Here is a 27,206-nt window from a genome sequence, read left to right as displayed (position 1 = left end):
CCAGCTCCCTGCTTGTGGCCTGGGAAAGCAGGATGGCCCAAAGCCTTGGGACCCTGCACCCACGTGGGAGGCTGGGAAGCAGCTCTTGGCTCCTAGCTTCGGATTGGTTCAGCACCAGATGTTGCGCTCACTTGGGGAGTGAATCATCAGATGGAAGATCTTCCTCTTTGTCTCTCTTCCTCTCTGTATATCTGACTTTCCAATAAAAATTAATCTTTGAAAAAAAAGTTAAAGAGAAAGCAAGCCCTGAGGAGGAAGACGAGGTGAGCGATATGAGGATGTCCAGGAGAGGGCGCAGTGGGTGGCCAGGGAAGGGGGCATCTCCACGGGGCCACGCCTGGCAGAGTCAAGGTCAGGACAGAGATGACTGAAGCATACAGTAGGGGAGGGGTCCGCAAGCTGCAGCGAGGCCTGTTTTGCTTCTGGGGTACGGTGACAGCAGGAGTGTAGTAGAGTGGGTTAGAGAAGTGTTTAAACAAACAGCTGCAAAACATTCACGTGTCCTTCCTTACACATCCCGGTTCCAGTTCGGAGGACTAGTGATGGAAAGCAGAAAGGTGGAGGTGCAAGGACCAGGTGGGTTGCACCCTCAGGGCTTAGCAGATCCGTGGGGTGAGGGAGTTGGGGTGCTCCCTGGGGTGTCTGAGGAGAAGTTCCCTGGGGGATTAAGGACCTGGGTCGACTTGCAAAGGCTCCAAAGCCCTCTGCTTTACCTGGGTCATGGATGCGGAATCGCAGAAGTTTTAATTTCCAGGCACAGGAATGTGGCTATCATGGGTCTGCCATCCGGGGGGCGGGGCGGGGATTAAACCCGGACCCCTTGCAGGATACCTTTTAGTCACTTTCTTCTTATCCAAGATATGCTAAAACAAGTATTATTCTCCCAAGGAGACTGCAATAGGCTTCTAAAACATTTCTTCATAGAGTCATGACAATGTAAGCCTCACTAACGTCCACATTGCTGGAAAACTTCCCTCAAAGCAAGATCATAAGCAGAAAAGTGCAGGAATTAATCACTCCTTGTTCTAAGAAACCGTTCTGGGAGAATACCCAAATAAGCATAGAGACGTGCATGGAAGAATTACAGCACAATTTCAGTAATAAAATGCTGTAATACAAATAGTTTTCAGTTGGGACTTACACATAATAGAATGACTCAATATAATGCAAATTTAAAATGACAGACCTAGGTATGCTGTAATAGAGAAAGGTCTAAGCTGTGTCATTGTACAATGGTATACACAATGTGATTCCTTTAACAAGCAAATATCTACACAGTCACGTGTGTGTGTGTGTGTGTGTGTGTGTGTGGACTCCTCTGAGGGGCGGGATGGCAGCTGATGCCCACATTCTGCAGCCTACACTTGTCTACTGTATAATTTTAACCAGGGTTTTAGTTTTTGAATTTCAAAATTACAGACACGAGCAGAACAGTGCAGATAACAAACAACACGACCGTAGTTGACCCTTTGCCAAGAGCTCGGGCATCATGCCAATCCTTGCCCTGTTTCCCAGGAGGAAGAAACAGGCGTGGGTCTCTTCTGTCTGCATCACAACTCTGTATCCCAAACAAATGAGCACCGTTTCAGGAGTCCTTTTGGGTTCCGAGAAGCACATGGAACAGTGCCTACTGCCTTACATCCACAGTTTCCAACCAGCGTTGTGTCCCGGGTTTATCCCGTTGACACATGCAGATGTGAATCTGCGGTTCAACTGTGGTGCAAAGATCCACTGTCATCGCATCAAGCTGTGCTCCTTTAGACTCGGTTACCTCCAGTTCCTTCTACTGCGAGTGATGCTGTGCACATCTGGGCACACATGTCTATATGCACCTGCAGCAGCACATGGGTCTGGGCTGATGGGCACCTCCAGCCCTATCCCAGGCTGCAGCTGCTCCACAGAGTGGCAGCTGTAGCAATTTTCACGTGTGCTACTCGGAAGGGCAATTACTACTTTGCCACCTCCTCACTCAACCACTGGGCCAGTGTGGGAGCTGCAGCTTATTATTTCATTTAGTAGAATTTTACATGTCTTTAAGGCAGTGAGAACAACTATCTGGAAAAATAAACTCTAAACAAGCACACATCTCACAAAGAGAGCATGGGAAAGGGCAGTGGTTACCACTAGGAACTACTCACCGGATTTCAGATTTATACTCCTTGATGGCCTTCTGGGCGGTTTCAAGAGATTGATGGGGTTTTTCTGGGTTCACACCAGTCTGAACAGCGTTTCTTAGAGCATGAAGCTTGAAAAGACAGGGAGACAAGTTCGGAGTGAGAAACTCCATTCTCTACCCCCGGTGAGATGACCAGAGCACCACTTCTGCCGGACAAAAGGCTGTTGAGTTTTCTGCGAGTGGTGCTTGAGCATCCAGCGGTCTCCACTCCACCTTCCCCCAAATGAACTGTTTGAACAGAGACCTGCTGGCATCTGTTCTCAAGGAATGTAAGGATAATAAGCAGAAATAGGCTGCAGGCTTCACTGTTTTGTGGCCTTATCCTGTGGGCTCCTTAGAAGAACTAACCCCACCACAAGGAGCACGGACAGCTCACGTGTACCTTATCGCTAAGAAACTTGGCCTTGTTTCTCTGCTGTCTTGCAAGGTACTGGTCATACAGCTGGGCCAACTTGGCTGCCAAAACGTGCTCTCGGCTGAAACAGGGATGATGAGTGAAGATGAGCCCGGAAATGTCAATGTCCACTTGGAAATTTCCAGGAGGGTCTCCAGATACAACCATGTGCTGACCACTGTGGACATACTTCACGGCCTGCCAAGGAGAGCGCAGTGTGGGTGGAACACACAGAAAGGACTTTCTAGATCATGATGTTTAATTCACAGTGGAAAAGCTGATATACATATCTATGTAAAATAGAAGGAAACATTAAAAAAAAAAGAAACATTCATCGATACTTGTCTGTAATAACAATATTTTACAGAAATGTATAACCTAAACAAAGGGTGCCCTCATGTCTCACCTCAACTCTCAGAACGAGCCTATGAGGAGGGTAAAAGAAGCGTGCCCTTCTTCGGGGGGGGGATATCAGGTCCAGGGATATCCCGGGCACACACTAGTTGGCAGGACAGCCCGACAGCTCTCATGTTCTCATCCATTGTTCATCATCCCTCTTTATACAAGGACCAGCATGCCCCGCTTCTGCTTCCTTGCGTCAGTGTAAAATGTGTCCCATTTAACTGAGGGTGGTTTCTGAAGTCAGCTGTGCTAGGACAGCCAGAGCAGGCTAAATAACTGTGAGAGCCAAATATTCGTCTGCTTAACACTGGCCAGTGCTTACTGAGCTGTTTCACACACACAGATGCATGGCCCCACAACACCTGCACAGAAATCCTAGAAGGTGGGTACTGTTTGATGCCAGTTGCACAGGTGAAGAAATGGAGGCACAGATATGTAGGGGGCTAGGTTCACCAGGAAGGGCTTAAATGAGGGCTCAAGTCGGGCAGCTTGGTGCCAGAGCTTAGGAAAATCCACCTAAGAGGGTTTGCAAAAGCAGCACATCTCTAGTGGTGTCACCAACAGATAACAGGAGGGAGACAGTCTCGCAGCGCCTGTGAGATGACCAAAGGGAAAAGGGCAAACGAAGGATATGGAGCAGGAGGAAGAACAGGGAGTGGGGATGGAGGAGCAGCTTCTGGAGGTGCAAATGAGAGCCATGCTTGTCCAGCAAACGCTCCTCATTTAAGAAAGGCTGAGGTGAGCAGGTTAGACCCACTCTACATGACACCTGCTGCTTGCTCTGTATGTATCAGAGAGTGAATCAGTTTAAGAGAAAAAGTAGAAAGTTACAAGTTCAGCATCCCAAGCAATGCATTGCAAAACGTCCTTTCATTTTCACATGTTAGGGATGGAGGGAGCAGAACGGCTACCTTCTTATACAGCGTTTCCAGCTCTGCTGTTGAGTCCTGCCCCAGCGGTAACACTGGTGGCCTTGAAGGAAATGGCTTGATGGGGTTTGGCAATGCCAGGATCCTGCCATCATCCCCAAACCATCCTCTTTCCTGTGGACCAAGCAGAAAGAAGGAGATAACTAGTCTTAATTGAACAGAGGATGGCTTTACAAAGGAAATGACATTTGTAGGAAAAGTCTGCATCCACATTACATGTAAAAAGGTCTGTTTCCTTTAGAAATGAAGTTTTCCTTACCATGCCCCACAATCACTTTAACATACAATTCCTGATGCCCACTTCTCCTTCGCCCCAGGAAATTTTAAGAAAAAGCTAAAGTGAATGCTTAAGAACACATCTATTGTATAAAAAAGCCACAAAGGAGAAACTTCAAATTGTGAATATTCTATGTAGGGAGAACTAAGACGTTCTGTGAAAGACAGGTATTGCATTGTTGTCACTCATTTGTGGACGCTACAAACATAGATTTCACAGGAGACCATGGAACGGCGGGGCGGGGGCAGAGGGAGGGATTAGAGCAGGGGCAGCAACAGAGTTCAGGTGGTCTTGTGTTCAGAGAAACCATGGCTCTTACCGGCTCCTGCACCAGCAGTCTGTTCTCCATGATGTTCTCCGTGGCGCGGGCCACCTGCGGTCTGGCCCCGATGTAGAGCCCTTCGTCCTCCGGGAATCGGGGCTGCACATTCTCCGGGAGTTTCTTATAGGTCGGCACTAGAAGGTTCAGAAGCAAATAAGTGCCAACATGACTATTCTAACTACAGACTGGCAAGTTAAAATAATTGCCTAAGGTTTTTCTTCACTTTTCTTGGAAACTGCATTTTTTTAAAGATTAATTTCAAGAAAAGGAAGTGAAGCCACGTTCGCCAGCGGAAGAAAGGCCGGCGTGAGTCTGTGAGTCTTCCACACTCTCAGACTCCAGATCAGGCCACTTCTACAGCACCTGCTGCTCCTTTCCTAGCCCATCGGCATTAGTGGTAGGACTGTTTTCCATGTTCTCTATCTTTGGTCTGAACATATTCCCTGATTATTACTTCAGATCACAAACTGGAGCCAGTGTTGAAAACAGGGCATCCTTAGCAGCCTCACGTCATTGGCAGGGGAGCCCAGGCGTTCGCCCTGAGCAGGAAAATGAAAAGAAAGGTACCCGCTGTCCGACGGGGCATGAAGAGAGCTTCTTTCTCCCTCTGCTCCCTGTGCTGGGCGCTCTCACACTCTGCAGCTCTGATGGCCACCAAATCAGCAGCCGGGTGATCCAGGCCCAGCAGGAAGTCGTGGGCCTCCTCTCCATCGCACAGCTCTTGCTCATCCTGTACAAGGTCACAGGAAGAAAGCAATCACGTGAGAGTCTCCGTTTAGCATGGAACATAATTAATCCTATTACCTCTTCAAAGTTGATGCATCCTACAATGAAGTCCAATGCTCTGTTTTCAATAAATATAGAGAAAGCACACAACTGTTCACACTTAGTAAGAGAGCTTAGGTTGTTTATTTTTTTTCCTGTGCTGCATTCCTGGGAGTTGCTGAAATCAGGGAGGGTTGAACCAGAAGAGATGTGGTGAGCGAAGTGGCTGGAATCCCATTAAGTCTGCTATTCCCTGATGAAGGGTTCCCCCCCCCGCCCCCACTAATTGAAAGAACTTGGGTTTTATTTGTCACGTAGGCCTAATTTCCGCCAGGCTCCACTTGGCGGCAGGAGCACTGTGCGGACAGGAGCGCAGGCTGCACCGCTCAGGCCGCCTGGCTGTGAATCCCTGCTCCGGCTCATGCAGCCTGGTGACCTGGCTGGAAACCAGCTAACCTCCCGATCCGCAGTGTTCCCAACTGTCAGACGTGGATATTAACTGAGCTTATCTCTTAGAACTTTGCCAGCAGGTTCACATTCTAACTCCACAGTTTGGAATCACAGGTGTCAGCTCAAGTATGCTATCTGTGAGTACTTTCAAACGTCTTCCCTCCTCCTCCTCTGCTTCTTTTTGTCTTTGTCTTTCTGCTTTCCTTTCTTTCCCCCATTAAAGATTTACAGCTACTATCCTTTGATGATGCACATCTTTGAAAATCCTGCAAACTTGCCTGGGATTGTAGACCAGGGCAATGGCCCCGCTGCCTGTCTGACATTTCCTCCATCAACACACAGGCCAACGGAGGGAGAAGTGAATCTACACAGAAAGGAGATTTGGAGCAGAGTGTGAATGCAGAGGATGTGAAAACATCGGAGCGGTGGAAGAGCAAAGACTGCCAAGGTTTACAGTCATGTGCCTTCTTCCTCGTGAGCCGCCAAGACAGACGGTGAAAAGCTGTTCGTAACCGCAGGAAAGGGAAGGCAGTGGAGGCGCTTCTGGGGAACCCAAGACTCAGTCAGAAACACTAGATCCACCTTGAGTATGGAACTGTTTAAAAAGTGTCTGGGCGGCCCAAAGCTTTGGGACCCTGCACCCGCGTGGGAGACCCGGAAGAGGCTCCTGGCTTCGGATCGGCATAGCATCGACCGTTGCACTCACTTGGGGAGTGAATCATTGGACGGAAGATCTTCCTCTCTGTCTCTCCTCTCTGTATATCCACCTTTCCAATGAAAAAATAATAAAAATAAAATCTTTAAAAAAAAAAAGTGTCTGGGCACACTAGAGCCTGGACTAGGGAAAGGGAACTAGCTTCAGTGTGCATGATTTAAAACAGTTTCAGAAATTCATTTTTCTGGAGAAGTGATGATTTTATGGCAGAAGATTATAAACTAAGTATAGAAATATGCCAATAGGATGTGATGTCTCAACAGGTTAATCCTCCCCTTGCAAGCTCTGGGATCCCATATAAGCACTGGTTCATGCCCTGACTGCTCCACTTCCCATCCACTCCCTGCTTATGGCCTGGGAAAGCAGTAGAGGACAACCCAAATCGTTGGGCTCCTGCATTCACGTGGCCGACCAAGGACACTCCTGGCTCCTGGGCTTTGAATGGGCTCAGCTCCAGGCATTGCAGCCATTTGGGAGTGAACCAGTGGATGGAAGATCTTTCTCTCTGTATTTCCTTGTCTCCATAAATCTGCCTTTCAAATATCAATAAATAAAAAATTCTTAAAAAAAAAAAAAGAAATATGCTAACTGTACACATTCTGGAAGGTTCTGGTATGTCTTTCTTTTTTCTTTAAGGTGACTGAATATACACAAAATTTGTCACGGTAATTATGTTTAAGTGCATAGTTCAATGACATTAAACACAGACATTAATTATCGTGCTGCTGCTGGCACTATCCAACTCAGGTGTTCTCTGTCTTCTGCAAGCGCCATCCTATCTCATTCACCAGTCACTTTCCCTGTCTCCCTGAGTGTGACTCCTCTTGCTTCCCTTTAGAAGTGAAATCACAGACTCACTACCCTGTGGTTGGCTTATTTCATTCACAGTGCCCTCCAAGTACATCTCCGTGCACTGCCGTCTGGCACAGCCTCCGTCTTCGTGGGGCTGAACAGACACATCACATTTTGTTGGTTCAGTCATCTGCCAGACTGTCAGGTCGTGCCTGCCGCTGGGCACAGCGGGTAGTGCTGTGAACCCTGGCTCACTGCTATCTTCTCACTTCCTTTAGTTAGGTACCCAGGGGAGTGCTGCTGGACCACAGGGCAGGCATGACCCACCCAACCCTCTCTTACAGCAGCTCGGGGCATTTTATAAGTCCACCGGCAACGTACAGAAATACGATTTCTCTACATCGTCCTCAACACTTGCTATTGTTTTTAACATTAGGACATGAAGTAGCATTGTGGCTTTTATTTTCATTTCCCTAGTAACGTATGACATAAGTATCTTATCCTGTGCTTATTGGACATTTTATTTATATTTTCTTTAGAGAAATGTCTCTGTAAAACCATTGCTTATTTCATTTTTTGTTTAAAGATTTATTTTATTTTTATTGGAAAATCAGATATACAGAGAGGAGGAGAAACAGAGAGGAAGATCTTCCATCTGATGATTTATTCCCTAAGCGGCTGCACTGTTCGGAGCTGAGCTGATCCAAAGCTAGGAGCCAGGAGACTCTTCCGGGTCTCCCACATGGGTGTAGGGTCCCAAGGCCTTGGGTCATCCTTGACTGCTTTTCCAGGCCACAAGCAGGGAGCTGGATGGAAAGCGAGGCTGCTGGGATTAGAACCAGCGCCCATATGGGATCAAGATGAGTGCAAGATGAGGGTTTTAGCTGCTAGGCCACCGCTCCAGGCCCCATTGCATATTTTTTTTAATGTATCGTGTATTTTCCTTTAATATCACATATGCTACCTATAACTATAGAATCTGAGAGAGAGATTTCATTGGCTTTGTTGAAGTAACTTCTTGCCTTGAAAGGTGAACACTAATCATTGTATGGAATCTAGCAAGAAAAATCTTAGAAGCCATATTATTCTACATTTTATCCCCACAGGGGTGTGAGGGGTAAATTTAACCCAGGCCTTTGCACTCGTAACTGAAGGCTGTAGTCGAGACAACACAAAGTGATGTGAAGGCAATGCTGCCCAGTCGGGAAGGCCCTGGCAGTGGGCGCGTTCTCCGCTCCCTCCTCCCTCTCCAGCGTAGCAGCACCATGGTTTCCCTCAGTCCTGCCCCTCGCCCGGCCCTCACCTTAACCACCGCTTCGTGCCCCGGATGCTCAGCTGCCTCTTCTCCTGCCGCTCCCTCTTGATTCGTTCCATCTCTGCTTTTCAGTTGTGGGTTTTCCTCTGGTTCTTCTGGTTCCGGGTCGAAGTTGAAGGTAAAGAAGTTGTATGCTTCCTCGGCAGAAGGGAAGCCAGGCGGGACCTGAGGAGGAAGCGCAAGGGCAGTGTCAGGTGATGGGGACCAGGACGAGCTCAGCGCAAGCATCACAGTCTCGGTGCTGCGGGCGGCGCACGCGCGCGCCACGCCTCCTCAGCATCCCGCCTGCTGAAGGTAGATGATGGGCAAGGAACGAGTGCCACACAGCTGGAGGCCTTTAATAACCAACGTCTGATCAGTTACGTCCATCTGAGTAAGCACACACACGCATTCCTTACAGCAGTGAAAGCTTTAGCAAAGATGATTACGATGCCATCAAGTGGCCTCACTGTTTTGTAGGTCAATGCTGAGAGTTGTTTTATTTTTTTTAAGAAATATAAGATTTATTCATCGTTTTTAAAATGACTTTCTGTTTTCGTTGCTCTTGAGTCAGTACCCTCTTTTCTTCTGTAATGAAAGTTGGTGTAGTCACCTGGCTGATCCATGGGCCAAGTCGCTGAGATTCCTGCCCTACTGTGCACCCCTCTCCCGCGTCACCAAATCAGGCAGAGACATATTCTAACCTCTCAGAGAGATTCCAAGATTCTGAAAGTAACAATCAATTTTCACGCTTTTTTTGTATATTTCATGGCAATAGGAGTCAGTATCTATATGATTATCTCTTTCTGGATATTTCTGAAAAACGCACACAGACAACCATGATTTTAAAAGTTTCCCACCTGAGGTTTAGACTTGATTTTTCGCACGGACTCACGGAACTTGACTCTTGAATAATGATGGGAATCTTCTTGCTGACTCCTTTGTTCATCTTTACCCAGCTGTACGAGCAGGAACGTGACAGGCAAACAGTTTAGTTCAAGAAACTAACGATATTCTAGAACAAGGGGTGATACTCTCCGCCCTGACCCCCGCTTTACCTTCTGAGGACTCATCTCTTCCTTCCTAAAAAGTGAAATACTAACAAATCTCAAGTATACTTGAAGGTTAAGGTCGCTGAGTCTTTATCTGTCTACACTGGCTTGATGTGGCCAGTCTCTTGCGGATGTCCCCTTTCTCCTCTGAGAATCAATTCTGTCCCATCTGTCCTTGTCCTCTATCCCCTGGAGACCCCAGCTAGCTGTTTCCCCTTTTCCACTAGGCATGATGCCAAGCTTGCTTTTGAGCAACTTCAAGCCATCCCGGTAGTAGATACTCAAAATGAGCATGGACACTCTATTGGCTGTCACTGTGTGGATCCAGGCTTATCTGACAGCTTGGTGTAATTTCCAGCTATGCCTTCACTGAGGCCCATCAACAAGGCATCCCAAGGGCCACCACTTCTTCTACCAGGCAACGCCTTTCTCAACGTCGCTTCAGATAATTCCCTGCTGGAATCCTATCGTCTTGGGCGTATCAGGCAGTGATGAACAAAGCTTAGTACAAGAAACCAGGGTCTATGGAAACTCAACTTGATTTGAACATCAAATAAGGCCATGCACATGAAATAACAGGACGCTCAGGCTCATCGACGGTTTAGGTTTTTCTTGAATGTCTGTCTTTTATCTTGTTAGTTTGCACGCATGCACATACGATGGCCTTACATGCTTTCGGTCTTTCAAAACCTGGAGACAAAAGTGTTCTTGTGTTTGTGGTTGATTTTGACAAGTGTTACCAAAGAGTAGCAGTTAGGGATTGAAGAGAATTGAATCAGGTATCTTATTCAATTTGATAGGATTCTGTTGAATTTAATCCACTAAGTGAGAGAATTTAATCCACTAGAAATCCTTTGAGAGACATGAGTAGAAGATCTCTCTCTCTCTTTCTGTAAACCTGACTTTCCAATAAACACAAATAAATCTTAAAAAAAAGAGAGAGAGAATAGGGGTCCAGCACAGTAGCCTAGCAGCTAAAGTCATTGCCTTGCATTCACCAGGATCCCATACAGGTGCTGGTTCTAATCCTGGCAGCCCCGTTTCCCATCCAATTTTCTGCTTGTGGCCTGGGAAAGCAGTCGAGGATGGCCCAAGGCCTTGGAACCCTGCATCCACATGGGATACCTGGAAGAGTCTCCTGGCTCCTGGCTTTGGATCAGCTCAGCTCTGACCGTTGCGGCCACTTGGGGAGTGAATCAGAGGACGGAAGATCTTCCTCTCTGTCTCTCCTCCTCTCTGTATATCTGACTTTCCAATAAAAAAATAAAATAAATCTTTATATAAAAAAAGCAATTGATACTTTAAAAAAGAGAATAGATAACATCCTCATTTATGTAAAACCCCACACTTTCCTGGTTTTCTCACTTGCGCTGTCATGGCTGCCTGCCAACTCATCGGTATGAGAGTTGAAGCTGTGTTAATTAGTCATTCAACGATGCGATGTAACATCGGAAGTCATTGTTTCTCCTCTCCAGATAGTCCCTCTGGGTTTGAGCTTCACCCAATGCGTATGATGCGTCATTGTGAGATGAGAGAAGATCTGCCGCAGGTCTGCAGGAGTGAGCTCAGACGACCTGGGATGTAACGCAGTGTGAGCCAAGGTCCTGATGACGAGGGGGCAATGAGCACCTGTTGTCCAAGGAGTCCGTTTTTATTTGTAGGCCTTGCAGGCTTAGGTGAGACAGCATGGCTCACGGGCAATGTTAACCACATGATTCTTTGAAGTGATTATCAATAAAAAGATGTGGAAATAAAGACTAGAATCTCTTGCCATTTAACCAACTGGACCCCAATGGGAATCCCGCACATCTGCACAATCTGCCAAAGTTTTCTTGTTTCAAGGCGATATTTTTCTTTCCATCCTTTCCTCTGCCTTCCTCTGCAGCCCTTCAGATACATCCCTGCCTTACCTCTCCCTGACTCCCTCTCCTCAGACAGGAGAGACAGAGACAGACAGGAAGACCTTCCATCCAATGATTCACTCCCTAAGTGACCACAACGGCCGGTGCTGTGTCAATCCGAAGCCAGGAGCCAGGAACTTCTTCCAGGTCTCCCACACAGATGAAGGGTCCCAAGGCTTTGAGTTGTCCGACTGCTTTCCCAGGCCATAAGCAGGGAGCTGGATGGGAAGTGGGGCTGTCGGACAGGAACTGGTGCCCAAATGGGATCCCAGCTCGTGCAAGGTGAGGACTTTAGCTGCTAGGCTGCCGCGTTGGGCCCAGAAATACTTTCTTAATGTGTCTCCAGGTCTGGTCCTTTCCTTTGTGTGTGTGTGTAACTGGACAAGCACACACTTACATTCCCTACCAGCACCTCCATCCCAGTGCCTCTAATCACCTCCGCACTGGTCAACAATAGCTTTTCATCAACGATCAAGGCCTCCACCACCACACCGGGTTCCTACTGTCCTTTTGTCTCTTGTCTTTTATTTGCTGTTTCCCTGCTGTGCAGCGACCTGGACTCAGCGAGACAGCCTGGGATGAAATCCTCACCTCTCCACACAGCTGGGATTGGTTGTACAGCCACACAGCGCCTGTTTCCCAGTCTGTCCAATGGGAATGACCACAAAGGCACCTGCTCTGTAGGTGCATTGTGATAATAAAATGTGGTAAGACTTGGCTCAGAGGAACACCTTATAAACACCTAGAGGTATATTGAGCAAACATTTAACACTTCCTTTGCGCACAGAGAAACAATCTGAGAAACTTTGTCCTGGACGTTCTGCATCGGTGTCTGATTACAAAACAGAGACGGCCCCACACTCACCTCTGTGCCAAATTCCGTCTCAGATTCTCTCCCCCTGGGACTGCGCAAGCGCCGGGGCCGCGGGGTGGGGATCTCCTGCAGCAGCGCGCTCTCTGCCTTGGACTGGAGAGTTGAACAGAACATTACCGATTCATAGTACCAAAGGCTCATGAAAACCTCCGCCACCATCTCTGGAGAGAGTAATCAGCCCACAGCAACAACATAGCAAGCTGCGACTCTTATGAAGCAGAGGAAATGATTTCAAAAATAAAAATGCATTTTCAAGCACATGTATTAACTGCGCCAATGCAGAGGGCTGCATTAACATTTACAACATGAAGGACAGATGAGTCAGGATTGGAAGGTGTGAGTGTGGAGCGCACACAGCAGGCGAGGCAAGCCTGGAAAGCTACAACAGGCAAGGGACAGAAAACCCACACAGCTGCTCTCACCCTTGCGGCTTGCAATTTCTCTCTCATTCGTTCCCTCATGGAAAATTCAGCAAAGCCTGTTCTGGAAGCTGAAGGAATTGGAGGTAAGCCTTAAAAAATACACACACACAAACAACACAATTACTTTAAAATATGTTGTTCCAACAGGAAGATGAAATAAAAATAAATGAGGTAACTTTCAGAATTTTGCCAATCGAGAACGCCCATCAGTAATCATGAGATAATGCCGACAGCTGTCATGACGTCAGAGTGCGTGTCTTGGCTTCTTTGAGATGGCGCAAAAGCCTTGGTCCTTCCAAGGACTGTCACCTCGACTTAGCAAAGAATGAAACGGACAACACCTTACCACTTGAGGCACACAAACATACCAGTTCGATTACCATTGGAAGAACCTCCCACTATGTTGAGAAATAGACTCCTGAACGGAATGGACTGTGAATCAGTCTGAAGTGTCAGAGTTTAACAGTGCTCATAACTTTGAGCAGGCCGTAGTCCTGGGCTGTATTTCAATTCTGGACATGTGATTGAGTATCTGAGGGTCAAGATCATGAACTATTGGGGGCGGCCGTTGTGTCAGGCCTCATATCCATGTGTCAAAAGCATTTCCTTCTCAATCTTCATGCTGCCCCTGCTAGGAGGACCCAGGGGTCTCATCAGCAGGTGTCACCAAGTTGAAGGCTCTGACAGATAAATGTCACCACCATGACACACTTGGGGTGTGGATTGCTTGGGAAAGCATTCTGGATCTACATTCCTGAGTGCTGCACTCCCATTGCAAAAGGGGTGGAGAGACAAGAGAGACTTTGGGGAACTGGGCGTTAATATGTTTAAGCAGAGGACCTTTCCAGAAAAAGATGAGACCACGGGAGTTCACAGAGCACTGATGGCCCGTGGAGGAGCAGAGCCTGTTCTCCAAGCACTGTGAGGGTCAGAGGATCATGCAAGACAAGAGGCGGATGCGAGCAGCATGCCTGGAAGCTCACCTGGGGTCACGGAGAGGGAGCAGCTATCGGTAGTGCGGATGCACAGTGACCCCAGCTAGGATGTCCTGGTGCCAGATAATAAGGAAAGGGAACTGGCAGGAGCCAGAGAGGCCCCAGGAGGGAACTGCAGCAAGGTGCCGGGGTGGGGGACAGCATCTTCTGGACATCTGTCAGTTACCCTCTAATACACCGAACCAGATTTGGAAAGTTTTTAAATGAATTTAACGTCAGTTTCTCCCCCCACTACTTATCATTCTTATGATTGCAGATGGAGCCTGCTCTCTCGATGCTGGGAATGAGCCCCGAGCAGCCAGGCTTGGGCAGAGTGCAATCTCAGTCCCATAAAAAGACAGAGTCAGAAACGACTCTCACACACTTGAGAAAAATCCAACCTGAATAAAATTTCTGCATCATCAAAGGTGAAACAGGGGTGATGAAAATAATTTTAAATGATTGAAGATTCAATTTGGCAGCATTCAAGAACTAATGAATAATAGCAGAATTTTAGGACATTCCATAAAAATATGCACATAAATTCAGTGCACAACATAATACATAAAAATCCTTGATAGAATCTTGTTTTTCCATCGGAGGTGGGAGATTACCATTCGGCAATATACTTATCTGTTGGGAAACTTAGTACCCCCAAGATCACGTCAACCCAGATGTGCAAATGGCTTCCAGATCTCTGCACCCTCCCTTCCCTTTAGCCCAATTTCCCCAACCCTTACAGGATTAGGGAGATGGCGGACACTGTTGGTTTTTACTTAACCACTTTCAGCTTTTCTGACTCCACGGACAACCTTTGGAAGAGCCCCTCAGCTCCGTTCTCACGTCCTCACATCGCTATGACTCCGAACCCTGAGGCCTCCCCTACCTTTTTCATTAAGAACTTCATTGAGACACATTGCAAGCTTCACACTTTTAGAATGTACAATTCAGCATTCTATCTTTCCCCATTCACCAGCTGATAGATGTTCGGGTGGTTTCTCCTCTTGGGCTAATATGAGTTATGTTGCTATGAGCCTTTGTGTACAAGTAATTGTGTGACATATGTTTTCAATCCGTTGGGATGTAGATGTAGTTGTTGAATTCTTAGGTCTCATGTTAGCTCTATGTTTAACTTTTTGAGGAACTACCAAATGTTTTGCCAAGGAGCTACATCATTTGTACATTCTTACACACACAAGTTCCAATTTCTCCACATCTTTGCCAATCCTTGTGATTGTTGGTTTTTAATATGAGCAATCCCAGTGGCTGGCAGGGGATGAAGTGGTATCCAGTTGTGGTTTCCATTCCTATTCCCCTAAAGACTAATCAGATTGAGTAACTTTCCATATCTGTCTTGCCCAGTTGTGTATCTTTTTTTGGAGAAGGCCTATTCCAGCCTTTTGCCCATTTTAACTCTGGTTATTGGTCATTCCGTGTTCTGATGCTACACCCTTATCAGATCTATGATTTGTAAATATTCCTCCCACATGTGGGTTGCACAGCACAACAGTGTCATCAGGATGGAGGGCTTGAGGGCTTCTTGATCTTTCCTGCGCATGCAGGGACTGTTCTGGAGCTTTTGAAAGCTGTGTGTGGACAGCTTACCGTCAGCCCTGAACGCTCATTTCAGCAGTTATTGCAATCGTTTTCTCTAAGTGTCCTGTGCATGGATGTTTATTATCGTAGAAGTACCAGCCCTCAGAACAGACAGCCTGACTGAGCTGTAACACATGGGACAAAGAGTGCTAACTCCTGGTGAACAGGACTTTGGGAAGCCCTAAATACTGCTTTCCCATCCCAGTAGTTACCAGGCTGTGGGTGCACGGCTGCTACAGGTGAGAGACTGCTGGCTCCAGGACCACTGGAGCGCATTGAGATTAGGGCAAAGGACCAGGCTCTGGTTTGCTGTTTCCATTGAAATTCAGCTACTTCACTTGAAAAAAAAATCCTGAGTTTCAAGCTTTTAATTAATCACTTTATTATTATTTTAAAAATTGATTTATTTTTATTGCAAAGTCATATATATAGAGAGAGAAGAGAGACAGAGAGGAAGGTCTTCCATCCGATGATTCACTCCCCAAGTGACAGCAACGGCTGGTGCTGTGCCGATCTGAAGCCAGGAGCCAGGAACTTCTTCCAGGTCTCCCACACGGATGAAGTGTACCAAGGCTTTGGGCCATCCTCGACTGCCTTCCCAGGCACAAGCAGGGAGCTGGATGGGAAGTGGGGCTGCCAGGATATAAATCGGTGCCCATATGGGATCCCGGCCCATGCAATGTGAGGACTTTAGCTGCTAGGCAGCTGCGCTGGGTCCTAATTCATCACTTTAAAGAAAAGCTTGATTTAGAAAATTATGATAGCGCCTAGCACAATAGCCTAGCAGCTAAAGTCCTCGCTTTGCATGTGCTGGGGTTCCATATGGGCACCAGTTCCTGTCCTGGCAGCCTTGCTTCCCATCCAGCTCCCTGCTTGTGGCCTGGGAAAGCAGTAGAGGACGACCCAAAGCCTTGGGACCCTGAATGCACCTGCATGAGAGACCCAGAAGAAGCTCCTGGCTCCTGGCTTCGGATCGGCTCAGCTCTGGCCGTTGCAGTCACTTGGGGAGTGAATCATCGAACAGAAGCTCTTCCTCTCTGTCTCTCCTCCTCTCTGTATATCTGACTTTCTAATAAAAATAAATGTTTTTTTTTTTTAAAGAAAATTGTACTACTATTTTCATGCTTATACAGATTTAAAAATGGTGTTTCTAAGGGCCTTCTTCCCACTTTTCTCCTTTCTCCATAGCAATCGCTGTTCTTTTCACTGAGCCCCTTGTTCTGGAACTTTCACTGCCTCCACAGGTCTTGTACACCTTGGAGGACAGGGGATTTTCCAAAGACTCAGCAATCAGACATGGGGCACTGGGGCCTGAACTGGTGTTATGTAAATGTACACAGGCCACCGAGTAGGCTAGCACGACAGTTTTCTGTGAAACTATCTCTTTCCATCTTCCTATTTAGCAGGCACTCACACATGTTTTACTTATTTTAATTTTCGGCATCAAAAAATACTTACCCTATTTCACAATATCTCTGTTTTCATCAATCTTGACTTATAGACAACTACAATACAACTCAGAGATTCAGCTTATGAGCAGGAAGAACAATAAAAAAAAGTTTAAGCATAAAACATATCAAATCCAAAGTTGAAGTGGAAGGAAGGAGTTCTGGCATCACTAAGAGGGAAGGGTCTAACATCTCCCACTGCTGTGGAGCTTGTTATCCACACGACAGGTGCTGTGAGCACATCCCTGCGGCATGTACGCGCTGTGGACGACGCTAAAACGATACAACAGTCTTATTTTCAAATACGACTAGCAGGGACACAGGGGAGTCTAGTGTTTCCTCGCTATTTGTTGGGGTTGGGGACAGAAGGGGTGGGAGAACACTGGCCGGAAGTGCCTTTGGTTCTTTTCCCTGAAGATGACACTCCACCCCATCCCCAGGAGTCAGAAAACCAACTGACCTGACCCCCTTCTCTCCCCACATCCCTGGCTGTTACTCCTTGGATGGAGTGTCGGCACGGAGAGGGGAAGAGGGTGGGACTGAAGCCAGGTGAGGGGCAAGCAGGTGCTTGTCAAGCCAGGCAACACTCTGCAAACACGAGACTGGCCTCTGTTGTCAGGCAGGAAAAGCTCAGCGCAAGGAAAGGGCCAAAGCTCAACCGACACAAACGAGTCTCTTCTCTATTTCTTTCTAATGATCTTATTTATATGAAGTGAGCTAGTGTCACTTGCGAATCTTTCGTATGTAGGAAGCAAGTTAGAGGAGGTGACAGCAGGTCTGCTGCCTGTGGAAGGGGGCGGGAACCTTCACACTGACGGCGGGAACCTGCAGGGACCTCTCCGACTTCTCCCGGATTTTTCTTTCAAAGTCTCAATACCATTTTTGTTTTAAATTAGTTCAAAACTTGAGCGCCCTAATTCTGGCACATATTTCATGACCTGGGGTCCTCAGATCTTGGGGTTCTGTCTCTTCCTTTTCATGGCACTTTAGACTTTGAGGTTTCGGGACCACTCTCCAAGAAAAGGGGTGGTATTCCCGTGCCACTGACACAGCAACAGTGCTGCCAGGCGCCTTAAAGAGGCTTCAGAAACAGAGTGGCAACAATCATCGCGGGTCTGTTTTAATGGGAAAATTGTGCCTAGGGTGGAGTGTTCTGGTGTGTTTTCCGCGGAGTGTATGCAAACATTGAAAAGGCATTTGGGAGGCTCGAGAACTGTGGGAAAAACACCAAGTTAAGTGTGAGTGGTCTTAGTTAAGTGTGAGTGGTCTTAGCACAATTTTGTGAATTTCCAAGAGTTTCAGTGGTAGGAAAAACTTCTCAGCTTCTGGAATATGTTGGCAAGGAGCCAGCCTCTGACAGGAAGCAGTATTCGTTTGTTTTTTTTTTTAAGATTTATTTTTATTGGGCCCGGCGCGGTGGCGCAAGTGGTTAAGGTCCTCGCCTTGCACGCCCAGGATCCCATATGAGCGCCGGTTCTACCCCAGCAGCCCCGCTTCCCTTCCAGCTCCCTGCCTGTGGCCCAGGAAAGCAGTCGAGGACAGCCCAAAGCTTTGGGACCCTGCACCCGCGTGGGAGACCCGGAAGAGGCTCCTGGCTTCGGATCGGCATAGCATGGGCTGTTGAGCTCACTTGGGGAGTGAATCATTGGATGGAAGATCTTCCTCTCTGTCTCTCCTCTCTGTATATCCGCCTTTCCAATAAAAACATAATAAAAATAAATCTTTAAATAAAAAAGATTTATTTTTATTGAAAAGGCAGATTTACAAAGAGAAGGAGAAATAAAGAAAAAGATCTTCCATCCACTGATTCATTCCTCAAGTGGCTGCAACAGCTGGAGCTGAGCCAATCTGGAGCCAGGAGCCAGGATTCTCCTCCAGGTCTCCCACACGAGTGCCAGGTCCCAAGGCTTTGAGCCAGTTTCCATTGCTTTCCCAGGCTACGAGCAGGGAGCTGAATGGGAACTGGAGCAGCCAAGTCACAAATCGATGCCCATATGGGTTCCTGGAAGTTGCAAGGCGAAGATTAAGCTGCTAGGCTATTGTGCTGGGCCCCACAATACCAATATTCTAATGTTTCCCAGTTGTGGAAACACTGCAGACAAATGAGGCAGGATCTAGGATAAACAGAGCTGGGAAGATCAATCAGTTTCCAACAGAGTGATCGAAAAAAGGCCTCAGGTTGACATTGGCATTGGTAAAAAAGACAGCGGCATTGCTCACTCAGTCGTATCTGAGGGCTAGCATTTCCAAGGACTGTGGTACAAAGACTCTCCGATGGGGCCAAGTCTGATGGGAGACCAGGGCACAAAGGAGAAGCTTCAGTGCGGGGGAAAAATACTGGAGCATCAGATCCCAAGGCTAAGGATTCAACAGCTGGGCAGGCCACGCTATGGCTGCAGTCAGAGAGTTGGCACCTAGGAGTGACCATGAAGGAATTTGCTTGACATCACTCTGATTGTTGGGCTGGAAATGAGAGGCGAGAAGGAAGTAAGAAGCTTGATTAGGAGGCTACTGCAATATTCCACAAGGGAGATGAAGGGAATTGAATCAGGATGGTGGCTAGCGGTAGAGGTTGTAGGAAATGGTTATAATACAATAGTGGCACAGGCCTTCAACAGCAGTCCGAAGTCCGTCATTGTGCTATCCAAGTGCATCGGGACGCTGCAGGTACACAATCGTGGAGAATCCAGCAGTCTGTCGTCAAGGGGTATTTAACAGCTTCATTGAGACTTCATGTTTTATTTGGGAGTAGAGATGCATACTGCACTGTATCCTCCCTTCTCGGTATGCCAGCCTCCGTTACACAGTTCTTGGTGGGGAGGTGGGGTGGGAACGGTGGAGGGGAAATCCCTGAGCCTATGGAGCCATTTCATGAAAAATTACAATTTTAAAAGAGAAACAAAAAGGGCCCAGCACAACAGCCTAGTGGTGAAAGTTTTCATCTTGCATGCTCCAGGATCCCATATGGGCACCGGTTCTAACCCCAGGTGTTCCACTTCCCTACCAGCTCCCTGCTTGTGGCCTGGGAAAGCAGTAGAGGACACCCAAAGCCTTGGGACTCTACTCCCACATGGAAGACCTGGAAGAAGCTTCTGGCTTCAGATGAGATCAGCTCCAACTGTTGCAGCCATTTGTGGAGTGAACCAGTGGCTGGAAGATCTTTCTGTCTCTCCTTTCTGTGAATGTGTCTTTCCAGTAAAAGAAATAAACCTTTAAAAAAAATGAAAGGGAAAAGAAAGAAAGAATTACAGCTGAAATTCACTCTGAAGACAGAGCAGACAGGACTTGGTGTCAGATGGGGTGCAAGCAGAACCAAAGACAGGAGTCAACAATGACCCCAAGCTATGACTCAGCCGATGACGTTGGAAGCTTCCACTTGGTGAGCTAAGACTGCAGGAAAACCAGATTTGAGTTAGAAGAAAGAGATCAGAAGCTTGGCTCAGAACAATCAAGTCTGATTTGTCTGAAAACAGACCACAGACTCAACTAAATTAACAGTTTAAACTACAAAACTTCCAGGAGAAAATCTGCATGATCTTGAGTGGGAAGAGAACTTTTAGAAACAACCCTCAAAGCATAATTCATAATCAGTTTAGTTTGAATTCACCCAATTAAAGTCTGTTGTGTTTCAGGGACTCTCCTGAAAGTGAGAAGAAAATATTTGTAGATTACTTGATACAGTACATGTATCCAGAATGTACAAAGAATTTGCAACTCATTTGTAAGACAAAAGGCCCAATTCATGAATGAGACAATGTTTAATATACATTTTACTAAGAAGGATATACAAAAGGCTGAGAATATGAAAACACTCAAACTCACCTGATTTTAGGGAAATGCAAGCCAAAAGCACAGTGTGGTTACCACTTTGTGGCTACCAGGAAGGCTATAATTTCAGACAAATAATAGGAAATGTTGGAAAGAACACAGAAAAGCTGGAACTCTCATGCACTCTCGGTGGGAAAGCTGACACGGCCACTTCGGGAAACCAAGAGGCAGCTGCTTGCAAAGATGGATGCAAGCTCGTGATCTGACTCAGAGATTTTATCTCTAGGAATTTTCCAGGCATGAAAGGCAAAACCTATAGAAAAGACATGTTGGAACTGTTCAACTACAGCACCATTTATAACAATACTAAATCTAACAATCCAAATTTGCATCACAAGGTGAATGCATAACAGTATGTCCATATGGTGGTGCATAATTAATTAAAGAAAAACGAACGCTGTTACATGGAACAGTTTTATGAATCTCAAAAAAAATGTGAACTGGAAGAAGACAGATGGACATAACTATATATTGTGTGATTTTCATTTACAGAAGATATCCAGAAGGACTAATTTATAGGGATGGGAAATAGACCTGTGCTTGTCTGTGCTGGAGACAGAGTAGAGATAAGCGAGGCCAATGGAACTTTCTGGACTGATGCAAATATTCTAAAAATGGTTTAGGATGATACTACATAAGCCTATATATTTATTAAAAAGTATCTAATTGTATACTTACAGTGGGTTAATTTGGGCTATGTTAATTACACCTGAATAAGGCTACTAAAATACAAGAGGTTTGTGAGATACACAAAAACGCATATCTAGGAGGCAGTATCCTATTTAGTTTGGAAGAGATCAAGGCTGGATGTGAAAATTAGGCCTGGTCAGTGTAGAGACATTCAAGTTTGAGACGACAGCAAGAACAAGTGTTGATGACAGCGAGGGGAAGAAGCCGCAAGCCTGGTGCTCCCACACCGAGTGGTTGGGATGTGAGAAGAAGTTAGCAAAGGACTGAGGGAGGAGCATTGGGTGAGTGGGGCCTTGGGAGAGAAGTGGAAAAGAGAAAGAGAGCCCTGCATGAGTGGCTGCTGAAGGTGAAGTGTTGACAGTCCAAGCAGTTGCTGTTGCATTTAGGAAACATGAGGTTCCTCGGTGATGTGAACAGCTGAGGGTGTGAGTTACATTGGTTATAAGTTCGAGAGGACTGGAGGACAAAAAAATGGCTATACATGAGCTAGAGTACTTTTGCCATGTGAGAAGAGGCAGTTGGGCCTGTGGCTCTGAGGAGAATGGGGCGTTGCCTTTCTAGGGTCAATCTTGCTACTTACTTGTTTATTTCTCAGTGTCTCTTGAGGCAGTGAGCTGCAGCAAGGGGAGCTTGCTGGTATTTCCTACGTTCGCAGCTGCGGATCCTCTGGCCGGAGCATTTATCTTACTCTCCAGCTGTTGGGCTCTAAGGTAACTCCCACCCACTCCTGCAGGCAGCTGGCTGCGTCCCGCCTTAGCCGTAGACCCCGAGGGACACCGCACTAGCTTCAGGACTTTCTTGGGTCAGTTTCTACAGATCTCGATGGCTTTCCAAAAGTATGCTGAAAACTAATTATTCTCTGCGTTCCCAACTTTCTTTTCAACTGATACTGAGAAATTGGCCCCGAAATGATGCTTTAATCAGAGAAACTAGCATAAATGAATGGAAAACAGATGTCAGTAATGAAGAAATTCATGTTCATAAGAAACTACTTAACATTTGATTGTTACTCCCTTAAGAGACAGCGTAAGATGGAATCATGGGGGAATGTGTGTACTTTTCAACTAGATGTTTATTTGGTTTGGAACTGATGTGTGTTCACCGAAATGCTTACTTTATTTGCAATGTCATGACTATATATACATATGTATGATTAGAAAGTTAGAAGCCAAATATTTTACTGCACCAATTCGTATTGCTGTTCATCAGGAGGTGGCGGCTGTGGGGACATGCCTGGTGTGATGCCACATGGTCAGGGTGTCTGAATGCAGTCTGACCTTGACCACACTTGGAGACTGAATGGGGGAGTCGGTGTGGCAGGAAGGCAGAGGTTCCAGGGGAGGGCTGGGCTGAAGCTCTGCAGGGCACTGCAGACCCATGAGAGGGCTGGGACATGGAAGGTGACAGTGACTGACCGACTGGAACCAGATGGACAGACTCAGTTTGAAGGATGGGGTGAACGTGGATTCAGAGAGACAGGCAAGTACGCCTGAGCTACAGCAGGGCCTGCAGGGAAAGGCAGAGGTCAAGAGAAGCCGGGTCACCCAGTAGCCAGCCCTGCGCAGTGCCATCTGCAAATCAGAGCCGTGCTAAGCACAGCTGCAGGCCACTCTGACTTCAAGGACTTCTCATCTGGAGGAGGAGGGGCAGTGGGTGAGGAAACAAGGTGATTTCAGCCCATGGGAGCATGGAACAGCCACTCAGTCCACACTGGGCCATACAAGATGCTTCCTAAAGGGGGTGATGTATCTATTCAGGGTTTTGAGAGATAAGCAGTGTGAATATGATCAACGAATACACAATAAACAGATTGCCGACACTGTGCTGACTGGCTTCTATCATGACATTCACCTGTTGAGGTCACCTGCAAACCACTAGCCCCAGGGACCCATCAGCTAACTCTGGGTTTCAGGTATATAACGAGGCTAGGCTACAGCAATGAGCAACCAGGGCTCTGAAGGTCAGCAGGTTAGAGTTTGGATTTTGGCTCCATCATGTTGAGCTGTTGGCTCTCTCAGATCATCAGCCTCCTAGTCTATAAAACAATGCTTGACAATACGACTGTTCTGAGAATTAAATAATTGAATGCACATGAAGACCTCAGCATGGTGCCTGCCAGCTTTCTGCCCGCCCAGAAAGCTATTAAGTCCTCAGAGTTCATGGTTGTTAGATTTATCACCCCTGTAAGTATGTATGTAAGTCTGTATGTATGTACGTATCTGTTTATTTCTCTGAGTAAAAACCTCAAGTGCTTAGGGAAGAACAATAACGTGGAATCACAGGAGCTTAACAAGTTCCACAGCCTTCTCAGTACCAATCCACGAGCATGTATTTTCTTGTGAGGTTTTGGATGATCATGGAATCTCAGATTTCACCTGGGAAGATGTAGGTAAGCAATGTTTGTAAATGTATTAAGTGGGCATGCCTTACGACCCATTTACACAGAGTATGAGGGGGTTGCAAAAAGTTGATAAAAAATGAAATTAAAAGATACATTTTTGTTGGTGCAAATTTTTTTTTTTAAAATCCAAGCACAGCGTTTTCATCATATACACACCCCGTGAGCTTTTTGGCAGATATTTTGTATTAGTGTTAGCTCCAGCCCAAGTTAATGAGCCTCTCCTGGAAGACTCACTTGGAGCACCCAGTTATCTTCTTCACATTCAAAAAAGACGATCCAACACGTAAACTCAATCAAGCCTTGTAACAGAAAACATGAGCAGAATGAAAAACAAAAGTAACATGGTCACCCCAACTGAAACAGTAACACAAAATTCAGCACTCTTTTCTGATAAAAAAAATTCTAATAAATGGGAAGTAGTAGGCAACTTCCCCAACAAAATGAGGGCAACGTGAAAATCTCACCGCTGACACACAACGGTGGAGAATGGACAATTTCTTATTTGCCTTTGTAGTTTTGTTCAGCATTACTAGTAGATTCTCACCAAGAGCAGTTAGACAAATAATAATAATAATAATAAATGGCATGAAAACTGGAGAAGAAAAGGCATCTCTTTACAGCTGATAAGCTTCTATGCAGAAAATTTCCAAGGTTCTATCAGAAAATAAATATTACAGGCAACGACTTTAATAAAGTTGTAGGATACAGAAGAACACAAAAAAATAGTTGAGTTTGTACATACTGACAAGGAGTCATCCAAAACTAAAAAACAATTCCATCTATAACATTGTAAAGAATAAAACACTACGAATTAATCTAGCCAAGAAGGCAAAAGACTTGTACATCAAAAACTATAAACCATTCTTGAAAGAAATTGAAGAAGACACAAATGGAAAGGCACCCTGTGTTCAGGGACTCGATGACTTCTTATTACTAAAATGCTCCAAGAAATCATGCAAAAACAATCAAGTAGGTTCCATACCTCACATCATATGCAAAAGCTAACCCCAAATAGATTAGAGACCTAAACAAATGACTTACAACTGCAAACGTACGTAAAGAAGACACAAGGGAAAAGCTTTATCATATTGAACTTGACAGTGATTTCTTAGAAATCACCAAAGAGCGAAACTGGACAAATGGGGCTGCATCAAATTTAAATACTTCTCTGCCGTAAAGTACAAAACAATCAACAGAGTGAAAAGACAGTCTGTAGAATGAGAGGAAACATTTGCAAATCATGTTTGATAAGAGATTATTATTCTGGACACCCAAGGAATCCCCACAATTTGACAAGAGTTAAGAATGAGGAAAGGAATTAGCAGACATTGTTTCAGAGATCGTATACCGGCAGCCAGCAAACCTATAAAGACGCTGACATTGCTACTCTCCAGAGAAATGCAAATAAAGACTTCAGTGAGATCATTTCATACCCATCAGAGTGGCTAGTATAAGAAAATGGAAAGTAACAGGTATTGGTAAGGAGGAAGTGGAACTAGAATCTTGTACACCATTGGTAGCAAAATGGTGCAACTGCTGTGGAAAATAGAATGTGGCTTAATAAAACAGAAGTGTCGTATGATCCAGAGATTCCAGTTCTGAATATATACCCAAAAGTTTTGAGGATAGGGACTTGAAAATCTACAAAGGTACTCCAAAAGTTCATTGAAAATAGAAAATTAAAAGACATTTTAGTGCACGAGCTGGTTTCTCATAGCATGCGTCTCTATGAGCTTCTCAAAGACCTCTCCCGTGAGCGCTCATGCTCACAGCAACGTTATTCGCAGAGAGGGAACTCAATGTGGACGGATGAGCGGATAAACAGAAAGCAGTATATGGGCACAGAGGCTATTTAGCCTAAAAGAGGAGAAAAATCCCAGCACAAGCTAAGCTACAATACGTATGAACGTGAGGACATCATGCTAAGAGGAATTAGCTGATCACAAAAGACAGACACTGGGTGACTCCACTTCTACAAGGCATCTACAAAGTCACCTCATCCATAGACAAAGAAAGCAGAATGGTGGATGCCACAGGCTACAGGGAGAAGGCAGGACGGGGAGCTGACGTCAGCTTCAGTTTTACAAGATGAGAAAGTTTGGGATGTCAGTTGCACAATAACGTGAACCTAGCTAATTCCATTGAGTTGTGCGATTAAAAGCGATAAAGATAGTAAAATTTTTAAAAAAAGAAAATTTTATTCTATTTGTTCTCTACTCACAATTAAGAGTTTTAAAAATGGCGAAGAAAAAGAGAAAAAGGATACAGGAAACAAATAAGAACAAATTTTGCTAACTGTTGAGTGTGGTGAGTTGGGAAGATGACTGGGCTCAAGTATACTTCTGTGCACTTCTGTGTTTTTGTAAGTAAAGCAATAGGTCCTCAAGGGGCCCCATTAGGATCTCATCTATGGGTGGCAGGGGCCCAAGCTCTGTGTCATCATCCACTGCATCCCAGGTGCATCAACAGGGAGCTGATTTGGGAATAAAACAGCTGGGACTCAAGTCAGAGCTCCCTTGAGGAAAGCCAGCATTGTGAGTGGCAGCTTAACCACTGCACCACGATGCTAGTGCCACATATCATTTTTATAAAAAGAAGCACTTCTTCACACTCGCCCCAAAGTCCCGTCCAGTTTACTCCTCTTTCTCTGCAGCACCTTTTACCAGTTTTATGACACATGGTTTTTAACTTCATCTGCCTTCTGTTTTTCTCTATCACTGAGACACAAACTTTTTTGGAAGTATTAAAGTGTTCTTAAGGCCTCCATTTTAAGATAATGAAACTGAAGTTGAGGGAGGTTCAGGAATTTGCCCACATGAGCAAGACAGGCAGAATGTGGTATCCACATTTTTCTGATGCCAAAGACCTTGATCATTGTACATTTGCTTGTTTATTTATATTTGGACCTGAAGGGGAACAACTCAGATCCAGAGTGAGAGATGTCCTGTCTGCTGCTCCCTGCCTGCGTGCCCACACTAGCTGGGACTGGACTAAGTTAAAGTTAGGAGGCAGGAGTTCCATTTGGTCCTCCCACTCAGGTGACAGGGGCCCAAGTACTTGGGACATCACCCGCCTCTTCCCAAGGTGCATGTTAGTGGACAGCTGGAATTGGTTCTGGGATCATTACCTGAACCCAGGTACTTCGGTATGGGCTGCAGGTATCCCACGTGCATCTTAACTGCTATGCCCAATGCCCGCCAAAGGTCCACTGATGTAACTGCTATAACTCAGCGGCCTTCCAGTCACAAGCAAAACAGAGAAACAGCTGGAAAGCTCCCTTCCAGCGGGCACCAGGGCCAGGGACGTGTGAATGGTCATGGGGCATTTGTAAGGGATCAACCAGCATAAGGCAGACTGAAGGAGAGTGACAAGAATGTCAAGGTCCTAAGGGAATCAGTGCTCAGAACTCACAAAAAGTATGAATTTTACATGATGCTATTATAGGTTTCTGAGTAGAAACTTAAGACAGAGTTTTAAAGATAGACTAATGAGATGGTTTCAAAA

The 27,206-nt window shown here is 45.9% G+C and overlaps 1 protein-coding gene across 1 annotated transcript in view; it reads right to left on the bottom strand.

The window, feature by feature from the left end:
* The window catches only part of CC2D2A (coiled-coil and C2 domain containing 2A), a 90,990-nt gene that overhangs the window by 53,108 nt on the left and 10,676 nt on the right, over window positions 1–27,206 (bottom strand). The window contains exons 5-13 of the mRNA XM_040966071.1: window positions 12,766–12,854; window positions 12,335–12,436; window positions 9,377–9,475; window positions 8,535–8,702; window positions 5,068–5,230; window positions 4,498–4,634; window positions 3,884–4,015; window positions 2,559–2,768; window positions 2,139–2,245 (exon numbers count right to left, since the gene is read on the bottom strand). Coding sequence (XP_040822005.1) covers window positions 2,139–2,245; window positions 2,559–2,768; window positions 3,884–4,015; window positions 4,498–4,634; window positions 5,068–5,230; window positions 8,535–8,702; window positions 9,377–9,475; window positions 12,335–12,436; window positions 12,766–12,854 — 1,207 coding nt within the window. The remainder of the gene's footprint in view (window positions 1–2,138; window positions 2,246–2,558; window positions 2,769–3,883; window positions 4,016–4,497; window positions 4,635–5,067; window positions 5,231–8,534; window positions 8,703–9,376; window positions 9,476–12,334; window positions 12,437–12,765; window positions 12,855–27,206) is intronic.

This window comes from Ochotona curzoniae, unplaced genomic scaffold (assembly GCF_017591425.1).
Source record: "Ochotona curzoniae isolate NIBS_2020 unplaced genomic scaffold, NIBS_Ocur_1.0 scaffold_4505, whole genome shotgun sequence".
Taxonomy (NCBI): domain Eukaryota; kingdom Metazoa; phylum Chordata; class Mammalia; order Lagomorpha; family Ochotonidae; genus Ochotona; species Ochotona curzoniae.
This window is presented reverse-complemented; position numbering and strand designations above follow the sequence as displayed.